General features: G+C 35.2%; 1 protein-coding gene across 17 annotated transcripts in view; it reads right to left on the bottom strand.

The window, feature by feature from the left end:
* COL24A1 (collagen type XXIV alpha 1 chain) overlaps positions 1-14,933 on the bottom strand; it is a 349,220-nt gene that overhangs the window by 258,586 nt on the left and 75,701 nt on the right. For all 17 annotated transcript variants that reach the window (XR_011438845.1, XR_011438846.1, XM_023641737.2 and 14 more), the window contains 2 exons: positions 12,395-12,448; positions 8,990-9,034 (listed from right to left, as the gene is read on the bottom strand). Coding sequence is in view for 13 of the 17 variants with exons in the window: in XM_023641737.2 (XP_023497505.1) it covers positions 8,990-9,034; positions 12,395-12,448 (99 nt within the window). In the remaining 4 variants the exon portion in view is untranslated. The remainder of the gene's footprint in view (positions 1-8,989; positions 9,035-12,394; positions 12,449-14,933) is intronic.

The following is a 14,933-nucleotide window of genomic DNA, read 5'->3' as shown; positions in this document are numbered from 1 at the left end:
CAACAAAGCCTCTAGATGATCCTGCAGGCAGCTGACACTTTGATCGCAGCCATATGACCCTGAGCAGAAGACCCAGTTAAGTAGCAACTGGATTCTTGATTCATGAAAACTGTGAGATAATAAATGGGTGTTGTTTTAAGCTGCTAAGTTTGTGGTATTTGTTATGCAGCAATAAACAAAAAACTAATGACATTGGTAATTAAATCTTTAAATAGAGGATATGTAAAGTCTTATTTGCAAATTTCACTATGCGGTAATAATGCTCAATATGACTACTCACACTGCTTCTAGATTTTTAAAATTTAAGTAGGTCACCTCTTTGAAGATTTTCTACTGCTTTTTATTTTCTATTACAAATTATAATTAATATCAATATTAGTTACATAAATTAAACTTTTTATATTTCCTTTACAAACTGTCTAATCTAAATATCTATATTTTTAAAACTTCACCATTCTAGCATTTCATATCCATCTAGTTGCTAACGTAAAGAATTTTTATCATGCTTCCTGAAGTCTGTGTCTATACCTATGAAATGTAAATTCAAGAGTAATATGAATTATTTAATAATGCAAAACGTTTCTCAGTCTCTGGATGTAGCTGTTGCAAACAGCACTAATTCTACTTCCTCTGAACACATAAATCAGAACACAAAGACAAGCAAAAAAATAGAAGCTTTCGATTACCAGGAAACAGTACTATATTATACAAGATTATACTGCATTCATGCTGAAAGGAGAATTAGATAATTAATTCATCTTTCCTCTTACCTAAGTGCTTCTACCGTCTGCTGAGATACTCACTACAATCTTGAAAGTCTCTGTCTCTAATGTTGGCACTGGTGCCACCTACAAACCTTCATGGCATCAGACATGAGGTTATAGGCAAGAGATGTGGAGAAGAATTTCTCCAAGATCCGAACATAATTAAATTGTGGTAGCTAGAATCAAAGATGGACCCCCATGATTCTCACTTCCTGGTATTAATGCCCTTGTATATTCCCCTCCCATTTCGAATCATAGCAGGCCTATGTGACCAACAGAATATACAAGTGACAGTGTGACTTCTGAGGTTAGGTCATAAAAGGCACTATACCTTCCACCTTGCTCTCATGGACCACTAACTCTGGTGGAAGCCATCAACTACGTCATGAAGACACTCAAATTGCCATGTGGAGAGTTCCCCTGGAGAGGAAATAAGGCCTTCCATCAACTAGCACCAAGTTGGCCAGCCAATAAGTGAGCCACCATAAAAGCAGAGCCTCCAGCCCCAGTCAAGCCTTCAGATTACTGTGGTCCTGTGTAAAATCTTGACTGTAACCTCATGGGAAACCCTAAGCTAAACTCACCCTAAGAAGCCACTCTCAAATTTCCAACCCAGTGAAACTATGAGAAATAATATATATTTATTGCTGTTTTAAACCACTAACTTGAAGTAATCTGTTACATAGAAATAGATAACTAATACACAGTAACAAGAGGATGTCCAGGATTACACATCATACTTTGCCAATGCTAAGTGCTGGATCCTGAGTGACAAGGGCATGCATGTGTTTTTTAAAATACATTTATTTTATTTGTTGGTGATATGTAGGGCTCTCTAAAGTGCAGAGCCCAGAACAACTTTCTCTTTTGCCTGGGTCTAAGAATGGTACTGTTATCAAATACGGTAGTTAGCAAACACTAAGAACAAAAGAAGTATTCTAGACTTGGTATCCCTAAATATATATGTGGTGTTAATATTTAGACCACACACAGATACTATACTTGGTAATATATCTAAATATCTTGGAAGAGAGGAAAACTTATTGCTTAGCAAGTCTACTAAAAGGATTATCTTCCTAGTTCTACAAAGAATTAGAAAAAATACTGCATGTAAAATAATTACAAAAATATGAGGACCAAAATAACCATAAAATGTGAATGACTACATTTATAGAATTTTTAAAAATAAAAGCAATGCAAAATTTTTCTGTTAAAGACTACAGTTAACTAAGAACATATTTTCCTCTTTTCTAAAGAACAATAATTTAGAAACAACATATTCAGTCTAAAGTGAAGATAAATAAAAATGATCATAAAAGGCATATTCACTAAACAGGCATTACCGACAAAAACAAATTCAACTTTTTCCAAGACTAAGCAATAAAAAGAGAAGATCAGACTAACTTGCCTAGGTTTATAAATGCTAAAATAAAACCTAGTAGTTACTTCTACATAGTCTACACATGAATACATCTTACCAAGAAATCCTGATATTTTAAAATCCTTCAAAAAAGAAACATGATTACTGTAGAAAAAGGCTACAGTGATGATCCAGTCTCTGTCCTTTTCTTTTCCTTACAGGTAGAAAAATTTAGGTCAACCATGTCGTGATAGCTGGACAATTTAATTTTAAACTTAGGTAAGAATTTAAGGAGTTCTAGCCCAATTCTCGCAGACTTAGCTTACTGTTAACCTAGCTATGATCTGGGCCACAGTTCTCAGGTTTAAGTTCCTGCCTTGTTCTTAAAGACTGGTTACAACCTTGTACTCCAGTTCTGGGAATTGGAATCTGCCTTATTCTTGCATCCAGAAACAAGTTTTGGTACACAACGTCATGTTTTATCCCTTAATCATAAGGGCCCCACCTTATTCTTGCCATTTTCTCACACAGAGAATACAGTCCCTGAACCCAAGCCAAGCCTCACTGCCATATTTGCATTCACATTTCTGATTTTGATAAGCTATAAGACTCTCTTAGTATTCCCTTCCATTATCTGCCCTGAAAATAAGTGTCTGCCTGAATTTCCACCTGCTGGTGTCCTATCTCTGTGAAATCACGCTCTGCCTGGACTTCCCCCAGATTATCAGCTGTAGTTCATTGGGTGTTTCTTTTCTCAGTAGCTGTCTCAACTTTGAAAATGGGTTTAATTCAAAGTCCTGGGCTCTTTTCTACGTCTTGTCAAGCTTATCATTAGCCAAATATAGTTACTACAGACCATGCGCAGTAGAGTAGAATTCAGAAGATACATTTTTCGTGAAAGAGGCAGAATCACTTAAAAATTAATGGCAATTTTTCATAATGCTCTAGCAACAGTAGTACTTTCTTTATGATCAAATTAACGGCAACCTTCTCCTGGGACAAAGAAGACACTGTCTCTAAATTCTCCATAAAATATATGTATTTGAGACACTACCGTGCAACACGTATTTAAAATTGTCTTAGGCTAAGGATAGAAACTAATAACAGATGTCAAACAGAAGAATTTTACATTTTGAAATTCTAACACTGGAGTTAGAAGTTAAAATATAGTTTACTTTAAATAGACTCTTCTAACTGAAAGACATATGAGAAAAGAGGAGGAGACACTCCTTTCTATACTTAGAAAAGTAAACATCTCTGAAGTCTGGTCACCTTAAGGGTGTTATTTTGTCCATCATTCTAAGGCTGTGATACTTTGATTTTCATAGGAAGAAAACTGAGTACACTTTCTCTCTTTGTCAAAACTTTAAATGTAATATGATTTAATTATTTATAAGCTATTCCTATCGAGTCTGAAAAAGTCCTTAGAAAAACCTCTAAATTTTGACAACAGTTCTGTCAGTGTTGTTGAGAGTAAATCCCATCTCCAATTTCACGTTTATCTTCAATCGCAGCTGGTCAGTTCTGGTATAAATATTTTGGGCTGTGGAGTCATATAAATTTTCACAGCCAACTCAGTGCAAGAGACTACTGATTAAATTAATTTGGGAGCTCTGTAAAATGCTTTTTTAAAAAGCAACTATGGAATTTCCTAACTGTAGCACTACAGAATGAAGTTTGGAAACTTTGCATTAAAATGGAAGCCACTTGGAATTAGGTAATATATATAAAATCTGAAGTTAATAAATGCATAGGAATCCTCTCTCTCTGCCTCCCCTACTTTTTTTTTTTTTTTAAAAAACAGCATTCTTCTTTTCCATTATAAATCAGTGGATGGTTTTATGCTTTTAAAGAATCTGGCTCATATCAGATATGTTCCAAGAAGCTTCTCAAATATATATAGACAGTAAAGCACGTAAAATAGAACAGTAGTTCTACAGTGTTCAAAAGAGTCCTGTTCAGTAAAGACTGCCTACTACCTTGTTTTTATCTGAGAAAAACCTTGAGATGAATTCAAGTTGTATCTACAGATAGCAAAAAGAATGGATTAACAGCCTCTTGGGCTTCCCCAACTTCAAAGGCTGGGTTTATTGAAGGTACCTAGAGCCCCATGGCTATCCTCTAATATTAACTGACAATAAGGATTTCGATCTAATTGTGACATATGGGGAGTGTAGGAGGGAAGGAGAGGCTGAGGTAAAAACTATATTTCAGTATCCAAAAGCATGAGTAAACAAACATTAACTAATACGTAACTGACTACAGGAGGTCTTTAAAAATGATTGTACTGATTAACAAGTACCTTATACTAAGACCCTGAAATCAAAAATAGCCATAATACAGGGAAGAAAAAAACTTCTAAAATAACAACAAGCTAAGACAAAGGAACAAATGGATTTGTTAATATAACGACTTTTACATATTCTTTGATTCTATCCCAAAAAAACCAGTTTTCCTACTTTTCCTGGTTGAAAAAACAAAACACATTGTGTTACAAATGTCAACTCAATCTTAAACACAGAAGAAACATAATGTTTTATTTGGCGGAAAAAGGAGTTTTCTGGGAAATAAGGTTTAAAATGAAATAACTTTTAACACAAACATTAAATTTAAAAATACCAGTATGTGGCTCAATAATAAATAACTCTTAAATAACCAAAATAATACGTTATTTTAAAATGTCTCCATTTTCAATAGCACTCATATAATATTCATACTGTCTAGGAGAAGAGATCTCTTACTTGTAAGTCTATAATTTCATTTAAAAAATACAGACATCACTAAGGAATTTGGTTCACAACAACTTAATTCCATGCTTAGTGTTTACTCAGGGAAATAAGTGATCATTTAGCCAGCGGTATAAGCATATGATTTACAGCAGCATGAGCAAATGATTTATAGCAATATCTTTCCAGATCTAAGCTTAGCAATGTTACTAACTCATTGAACAATTTTGGACAAGATTTTTACTACTCCTCTATGTTACTGTGCTATATGTATATAAGATATGATATATATGTGTACGCAAAAATTTCACACACAAAAATCTTAGTATTTTTGTAAACTATACACATCAAACACAGAGCTTTAGTTCACAGGTTAGAAATCAACTCAGTAGTCCAAAGAAGCTCATCCTGATTAATATTTAGAAAGACTTGAACTTGGATTTTGAACTTTCTATGACTATTACCTTCACTATTTTGATTGTCAGAGTGTTTCATGTCATACATAACAGAGAAAGTAAAGTAATTCATTTTAGCAGTTTCTGGCCTATATTTCAGAGATTTACAAAATCTAAGTGTAAAATGTTACATAAAACTTAGGGAGTTATCTAAAAAGAGTTACTATTGTTCTACAAATCACGTTATAATAAGTATTTAAAACTGAATCATATTCTATGATCATAAGATTGACTACTTCTATCTACCTAAAATTTAAGGAAACAAGCTCATTTAACACACAGAAAGACTAACTGAGTTAACTAAAAGGGAGTGATCATTTTAATAAAGTACATCTTCTAATAATATTCATACTAATGAAAGTAAATGAAATAACATGGGATCCACAAAGGAATACCCTAAGCACCAACCCACACTTCTAATTAGCTCTGAAACCAGCAGCAAATTGGAAGTAACAGTCTGACATCTGCATAGCCAAAAGCTTCTTAGATATGGGTACTTTCAGATGTCAGCATTTCCAGGTTTCTGTCATATCCTTTCAGATGTATAAGCTTCTGTTGTCTTCTTTATAATGGACTGGAATCCTTTAGTTCTGCCTCTGTATTTGAATATCTACTTCATATATAACAACAAATAGCATACATAATTGAATAAATTACCAAGAGAAAGTGGTCATATTTGTATTCCACACATCTAATAATTTCCACATCAAGAGAGTGGAAATAGTATCAAAGATATTTTCCTTTTACTGTTATTAAAACAGTAATAAGTGATCATTCTGCTCATGGAATTTAACCTTCTAAACTGAAATCCAACTGTACCATGATGCCTAATATCCCATGCTAACATGTTTGCCCTTACTTAATGTCAAAGTTATTTGAAGATGATTTTACTTATAATAAACAGGACATAGGGGAGCATTTATACATAGGATAATATTCTGGAAAAGTCTCTGAGGTCAGCCTTGGCATAATTTGACTTGCGGCTGTAACTGTATCTTACTCTAAGTACAACGATTTCCTCATAAACATGGCCAAATCATTTTGTGGTAAAAACAAGAAAAAGTAGATATAGCATACATGACATATTACAGCACCAGACAAATTTTCTATTATAAACACTATTTAGGAAAAATGGGATACATGTGTTTTTCAAATATAATTTCTCTAAGGATCTAAATCTATTACAAAGGAATATATTTTCAAAGCCAAAGAACTTTACAAATTCTGTAATATAAAGAAGAGTGCAATCAAACAAAGAACCCAGTAATCATTCCATTCACGATTTTTCTACAGTTTTGTTAAACTCCCCTTTTGAATTCAACAGCATCTGTTGGATAATTTTATAATTCTCTATAGGGTAAGAAACCAGAAGTTATCTAAAACTTTCCATGGATAATTTTACAGCCCACTACAGAGTAGAAAACTAGAAACTAGAAATACATTGCCAAGACAAAATTAATATCTATATAAGACCAGCCCATATTAATAAATGAAGTTGGTAGCTACCTAAGTGATATACCACAGAGGCTTTACAAAAACATTTTCTCACCAATGCCTAAAATTCCACTATGCAGATTAAGGTAACACTTAAAGCACTTGATGTAATTTATATAGTAGCATAAATAACTTTATTAGTTCTTTTACTGATAGCATACTTCGATAAGAGGAGGACAAAAAAATAAAGACACAGAATGGAGAAAACAAAAATAAAGAAGATAAACCTCACCTACTGTCAATTTTGAGACAGCCCACATTTGCATATTTAGATGAGCTATTTAACACACGATGAGTCGATAAATAGAAAGGTATTTCTGTTGGGGTATGTGCATGAGGGCTAAAATGTAAAGAAATAACATACCAACATTTCAAAGTATAATAGAGTGCAATTAAATGGGATGGCATACAAAATATTTAGCAGAGTGCTTGAGAATAAAACATGGTGATGATGGTACTGGAGATGGTAACAGTTTGTCTTGTTATAATTGCTGTAAGGTCAACTTTAAAGCTGAACATAAATACAAGAAAACAAAATGGCTTATTTTTTATTTCTTGACAGTTTGGTAAGTTTATCTTAATACTACATTAAAAGGCTTAAAGTGAAACCTTAAAATAATTCTATCACATTTTGGCCAAAGGGTATGAAAACATAAATCATGCTCTTTTAAACAATGTGAGTAGAAGACAGACAGCAGAAATATCTAAGGAGTAAGGAAAAGGATCCTGCAGGATCCTTTCTATTCAGAGGAACTGGACTCAATTCTTGATTTTTACCAATTTTAACTATGTGACTCTGAACAAGTCTTTTTTTTTTTTTTTTAAAGATTTTATTTTTTCCTTTTTCTCCCCAAAGCCCCCCGGTACATAGTTGTGTATTCTTCGTTGTGAGTTCTTCTAGTTGTGGCATGTGGGACGCTGCCTCAGCGTGGTCTGATGAGCAGTGCCATGTCCGCGCCCAGGATTCGAACTAACGAAACACTGGGCCGCCTGCTGCGGAGTGCCACGGGGCCAGCCCCTGAACAAGTCTTTTAACATCGCTGAGCGCATTCTCCTCACCTATATAATGGTGACATTAATACCTATTCTAATCTGTCTTCAGGAAATGTTGCAAAGCTTAAAGTATAAAATGCTTTAAAAGGATATAAATATTGTGGTGAGATTTGTAATCCTTTATTTAGCATTATCATCAATATTTTATTTATATACACCAAAACCTTGGAAAAGCTGTTATGAAAAACTCAATTTCCTTCCTCAGAGACTAGGGAGCACAGTGTAGCACAGAATGTCTTACCCTAGGAAGTACCGTTGAATAGTGATAAAAACAGCACAAGCGAAAAGCAGATAGCTAATGAGCTATACCAACTCAGCCAGGATAACCTGAAGATGCTTCACTGAACCACAATTTTCTCATCTGTTAGATGATGGGGTATTGGATATGTCAAAATTTCCTCCCATCTCTGACATTACTATATCATCTGGCAAAATTTACTTTCTTTGACTTTTCTTTTTTAATATGAAAATATAAGAAGCTGTAGCAAACTAGTTTCTGACCTAACATCTGAAGCAGGCATTTTAAGAACCTCTAAAATGTGAGGGTGAATGATGTTACTGCCAGTGTTTTAAATTGTTCATCTATTTTCTGTGACACTTTTGTGCCTTTTCAGGGGAATAAGGGTCTCTTCCACTGGTGTATAAATGGATTAGAAGTGTTAAGTTTCAAGTTATTTTACTTATTTATTTATTTTTGACAAGATTAGCCCTGAGGTAACTGCTGTCAATCCTCCTCTTTTTGCTGAGGAAGACTGGCCCTGAGCTAACATCCATGTCCATCTTCCTCTATTTTATATGTGGGACACCTACCACAGCATGGCTTTTGCCAAGCGGTGCCATGTCCCTGCCCAGGATCCCAATCAGCGAACCCTCGCCCACCGAGAAGCGGAACCTGAGAACTTAACCACTGCGCCACGGGGCCGGCCCCTCAAGTTATTTTTTAATTTAAAGTTTCCTTTACATTCTCAGGTATTATTTGATAGACTGTTAAAATAGCAAAAATTCAACTCCATTGAATGAGATGGATTGTGGACAACAAGAACAACAACTACCTTCATATTTTAATAGGTGAGAAACATGCAAATAATTAGATTATGTTGTTCTAAACGGAACCTCAAGAAACAAGAATCGAATTACCTGTCTTCCCTTAAGACCTTTCTTTCCACGGACCCCAGGAACACCCTAGAATGTAGAAAAGTCAAAAGTAAATATTTCTTGAATAAATGATTGAGTGAGCTATTACAGATCTTTTTTTTTCCAAACACCAATTAATGAAGTATGCCAAGGAGAGAAATAAATTGATCTTTAAACTGGTGTGATATTCGGAAAAGCTTCAATATATTAATTTAACTGAAGTGGCCCCTTTTCTTCTTCATAACAGAATCCTGATTTTATTCAGGAATCCATCCCATCTGTACTTCCAAAGGGGAGCCTGACATTCCTCTAATGATAGTTATTTGTTGAGAGGTAGGAACACGACCAAAGTTGGTACAACCAGACAAACAGGAAGGCCTTATTTTCCATACCTAAGGGACAATTACCTCCTCTCCGTCTCCCTATCTCTGGCTGGACATAAACAAAGGCACATTTAGCCCTCGCACTGCCAATCTTGCAACCAAATGGGGAAGCAGCCTTACAGTAAAAGGCAAAGCAGAGAGAAGGAGATGATATCACTGTGCTCAAGATCATGTTGTGCCTAGATTCCACAGAATCTGTGGATTTCTGGTCATGTAGAAAGCAGTAGGGCATGGTACTTAAGCACTCAGGCTTTGGAGCCAGAATATCTATGTTCAAATCCTGCCTCTGCTCTTACTACCTGTATATAGTCTTAGACAAGTCTCTCTCTCCATGTTGCAAAGCTTAAAGTATAAAATGCTTTAAAAGGATATAAATATTAATTAAGAATAGAACTAACATATGATCCAGTTATTCCACTTCTGGGTATTTACCCAAAGAATATGAAAATACTAATTCAAAAAGATACAGGCAACCCCATGCTCACTGCAGCCAACCCTGGTGGTCTTGTGGTTAAGACTCAGCACCCTCACTGCTGCAGCATGTGGTTCATTTTGTGATCAGGAAACCACACCACCTGTCTGTCGGTTGTCATACTGTGGCAGCTGCAAGTTGCTGCGATGCTGAAAGCTATGTCATCACTATTTCAAATACCAGCAGAGGCACCCATAGTGAACAGGTATCAGTGGAGTTTCCAGATTAAGGCAGACGAGTCATAAGGACGTGGCCACCCACTTCTGAAAAAATTGGCCTTGAAAATCCTATGAAAAGCAGCAGAGCATTGTCTGAGTTAATGCTGGAAAGTGAGAGAATGGTGCAAAAAGACAGCACAGGGTTTCACACTGCTATACACAGGGTTACAAGGATGGCACTAACAACAAATGTGCAGTGCAGCATTATGTACAATAGCCAAGATATGGAAAAAACCTGTGTCCATCGATGGATAAATGGATAAAGAACATGCGGATAAAGAACACGAACACACACACACACACAGGAATACTACTCAGCCATAAAAAAGAATAAAATCTTGCCATTTGTGACAACATGGATGGACCTTGAGGGCATTATGCTAAGTGACACAAGTAAGATAGAGAAAGACAAATACCGTATAATTTCACTCATATGTGGAATCAAAAAAAAAAACCCCGAAAGAAACAAAATAAAACAAAAACAAACTCACAGCTATAGAGAATAGATTAGTGGTTACTAGAGGGGAAGGGGGTTGAGGGGTAGGTGAAATGGGTGAAGGGGGTGAAGTGTATGATGGTGGATGGTAACCAGACTTGTGGTGAGAGCACTGTGTAGTGTATACAGATGTCAAATCATAACACTGTACACCTGAAACTTATAATAATAAAGAAAAGTTCATAGGTGAGCAATAGGACTCATTTCATTACGACTTTATACTTTTTTATACAATAAGCCAACTTTTTTTTTTTAAAGATTATTTCCTAAAACTTTAGTAGCTTCACTAAATCTCAGCAGGAAACCTAATAATAATGCAGACAGAATTATATAAGCACTTTTTTGACTTCCAGAAAGGACTTTTTCTTTCCATTTGTTTTCAGGAGTGGTTAGCATTGTATTATTTTCCTTTGCCTTTCTCTACTTAAATGTTTTATAACATAACAACACCCAATTAGCCATATCATTCACAGTTTGAATGAGAATTTTAAAGTGGCCAAATAGTATTAGGACACAGTACCCACGAAAGGTACAAAATCACAGATGGTCTTATATTTATAATTTGAGACAGGTCTTGATATTTTCATATTGACTGATCAAAATTACTGAGTATGACTACAGGTAGTGTGCCTATTGATGGTCAGTGTCAATACTGTGATTCCTAAATCCAAGATGATAACATTTCACAAGGATATATAACTTTGGTTTATTTATTACATCATTTACTAGAAACAAGTTAATGCCAAAAGGTCAGGAAAGGATTGCATCATGAGCAGCAGAGTAATTAACAACGTAAACTATACACACTTCTTTGTGTCAACAAGAAGCAATTCATTCTTTGCAGGGTGAATTGGAAACATCATCTATAAGTTTCATATGGTGGTTAAGCGGTTTGGTTGTGGGATCACACTATAGATATTTTTTGCAAGTGAAAAATATGACTTGTATGTTCACCAAGGGAAAATCTTCACCTTGTCACACCAAAGCGGACTGGACGTTTTGATCGTCATTACAGCACATTTAAACTCTGAATATTTCTTCTCCGTGGGGGCATTCATGTGTAATTATAAGAAAATGTGATTTACCTCACTCAATAAACTATACACGTGAGAAATTCATCTAGCAAAAAATAATCTGGTTTACTTTCATTTAAAAAATCATTTTCCAGAAATGAAAACTTTGGCCTGAACAGATTCATATAACAATAGAGTTGAACGTTAAACTCTGATTATGATTCTCTATTTTCAAACCGCATAATAAATTAATATTGTTCACTTCTACTTTTTCAATTAATATTGACAGTGAAATGCATATGGCACTGAAAACTAGATATGATGAAGTTGGAATGCCAGAACTCTTTACATATCTTGATTAACTTTTTTAAGTATAACAAACCATTTTGCAAAGATTCTATATTTGTTCACAAATACCTACATTTACGAACAGCCATCTTGCATTATTAAACAAAAATATATATCTTCTGAGGGTGAATTATTTTCTGCATGTTGCATTGTAAAACACAAGACCTGTCAAGAGTTGACACTTAAATTAAAGATTAATGAATTACAAAATAAAATTTTCATAATTAGATATTTTAATATTTCAATTTGTGTTTTTGAAAAAGTGAATTTAAAATAGCTAACCATATATATTTCCATCACCTTACTTCCTTAAAACAAAATTCAAGAAAGTCTAATTATATTTCTGGTAGGTGATTTTTCTTAAAGCTGGCTTGCTTCACTCAGTGAGATGACCTGCCTGACATGAATTTATGACCCCTGTTGTATATTATCATAAATATATCACTTTAGAAATAATATTTGAAGCAAATGAACTTACTCTTTCTCCTTCAGGTCCTAGTTGTCCTACTTCTCCAGGGGAGCCAATGAAACCCTTAAAGTAAGCAAATAATCTTTGTTATTTCATTTGAATATTCACCCAGTAATTCCAAACAGAGATACTTAAAATGCTTTCATAATAACATGAAATTATAAGGTTAATGGTATGAATAACTTCCCCTCACCTTATTACTTTTCTTCCAGAAGTTATAGATCAATCTTTTCATTAAAAAAAAGGTGGGGGGGCCGGACCCATGGTTGAGTGGTTAAGTTTGCACGCTCCACTTTGGCGGCCCAGGGTTTCGCCAGTTCAAATCCTGCGCACACACATGGCACCACTCATCAAGCCATGCTGAAGTGGCATCCCACATGACACAACTAGAAGGACCCATAACCAAAAATACACAACTATGTACCGGCGCTTTGGGGAGAAAAAGGAAAAATTTAAAAAAAATCTTTAAAAAAACTTTATTTAAAAAGGTAGGGAATGTAACTTAAGATATGGTGGCTAATAAAAATCAACAAGACCAGGGGCTGGCCCCGTGGCCGAGTGGTTAAGTTCGCGCGCTCCGCTGCAGGCGGCCCAGTGTTTCGTTAGTTCGAATCCTGGGCGCGGACATGGCACTGCTCATCAGACCACGCTGAGGCAGCGTCCCACATGCCACAACTAGAAGAACCCACAACGAAGAATACACAACTATGTACCGGGGGGCTTTGGGGAGAAAAAGGAAAAAATAAAATCTTTAAAAAAAAAAAAAAATCAACAAGACCAAATCCTTTTCTTCATTGAATTTTATAGTGGGCAGAAAAAATCTATATCTATATCTATATAATTAAGTAAAATGTAAGGCAGAATGGAAGTATCAAAAGACTATAAGAAGTACAGAGGAGAAAGAGATTCATTCCAACGAATGAATTGGAAGGTTTCAAAGGAGACTGACACTTGAGATAGGCCTACAGAGAACATAAAATCTTGGTAAGTAGAGGATGGAGAAAGAACACTCCAAGCAGAGCGATTAAAATAAGCAGAGACATAATAGAACTCAGGGAGCCACAGCAAGAGGAGCACTTCTCCTTGACAAAGAAAAACGCCTTTAAAATTCCCTGTGTTCTACAGATTGTATGAATCAGCAAAAAACAAAATAAAAGAGAAAAAAGAGAGAATTAGCTTCTTTCTACATAACTTTAATAAGTGAAACATCTGTAATTTGTTTGCTTGAAAGCCAAGCATCTGGAGGATGGGGAAGCTTTCTTTTAAAATGAAGCATCCAAAAGTATTTCTGATACCAAAACATTTAGAATAATGATGACAAGCTGCATATATTTTCAGAATCATCAGCAACAGATGGCTTTAAGTTTAAAAACAGTTAACTTTTGTTTTAATGTATACAACTGGAGTTTTGTTTATAAATAAAACAGACACCCTAACTAGTGTACACTTATCACTGAACTAAATATCAACTGAGAACTCAGGAGTTGAAAAGTCAGACCGCTACTCAACATAGCCTGTACAGGGTAAAGACATAACATTTTACAAATAAAGATTTTAAAGGGAACAAGGGGCCGGTCCGGTGGCACAGCGGTTAAGTGCACACATGCCGCTTCAGCAGCCCAGGGTTCACCGGTTCAGATCCCAGGTGCGGACATGGCACTGCTTGTCAAGTCATGCTGTGGTAGGTGTCCCACACATAAAGTAGAGGAAGATACACATGGATGTTAGTTCAGGGCCAGTCTTCCTCAGCAAAAAGAGGAGGATTGGAAGCAGTTAGCTCAGGGCTAATCTTCCTCAAAAAATAAATAAATAAAATAAAGCGAACAATCCCATGAGGAATTATGTAGGCGTTTCACAAATGTGTCTTGATAATTATTACGCTGATTCTAACAGAAATAAAATGTCAGCAGTACCCAGCAAAGAAATCACATGGGGTTTTGGTCATTCTCAAAGCATTACCCCTAACCTAGAATTTAGTGTGTAATGAAACAAAGAACATAAAAAAAATGACATATATGTTTTTGCTTTTTGGATCGAAAGTTGTATATCCACTTGGAGGCAATTTTGTGTCATCAGTAGGGCCACTAAAAGGTCAGGAAAGGCCCTACACACTTCTATTTTTTGAGACACCTACATATTATGACATGAAGAAACGCCAAAGGAAGGTTAAAAAATGATAGTCTATTTTAAACATTTACATTTAACAAAGTAATTATCTTAACACAAAAAATGCAATCAAACAACAGTGTCAGTCAAAGGATCATTTATCACATAATTTATAAAAATATAAATTTATAGTGCTAGCACACAATATAGTCCAGCAACAGGGGACAAATTAAATGCAAAACATCCTATAATTCTGTCAGCGTGTTTCCGATATTTTTGTCTTTTTAACACATTTGGGGTTAATGTCAAAGTCCACACTTGAGACCCTTTGTGAATGTGAAAGCTAGAGCATTAAATGGTCCTCCTGATTCCTCCAGCACTCCCAAAGGAAAAGGAAAGAATTAAATCAATCACAAAAAGATTAGATTTGCTTCTTTTAAAA

The sequence above is a fragment of the Equus caballus genome, chromosome 5 (genome assembly GCF_041296265.1).
Source record: "Equus caballus isolate H_3958 breed thoroughbred chromosome 5, TB-T2T, whole genome shotgun sequence".
Taxonomy (NCBI): Eukaryota; Metazoa; Chordata; class Mammalia; order Perissodactyla; family Equidae; genus Equus; species Equus caballus.
Note: the sequence above shows the minus strand (reverse complement) of the source record. Positions and strands in the feature narration are given on the sequence as shown.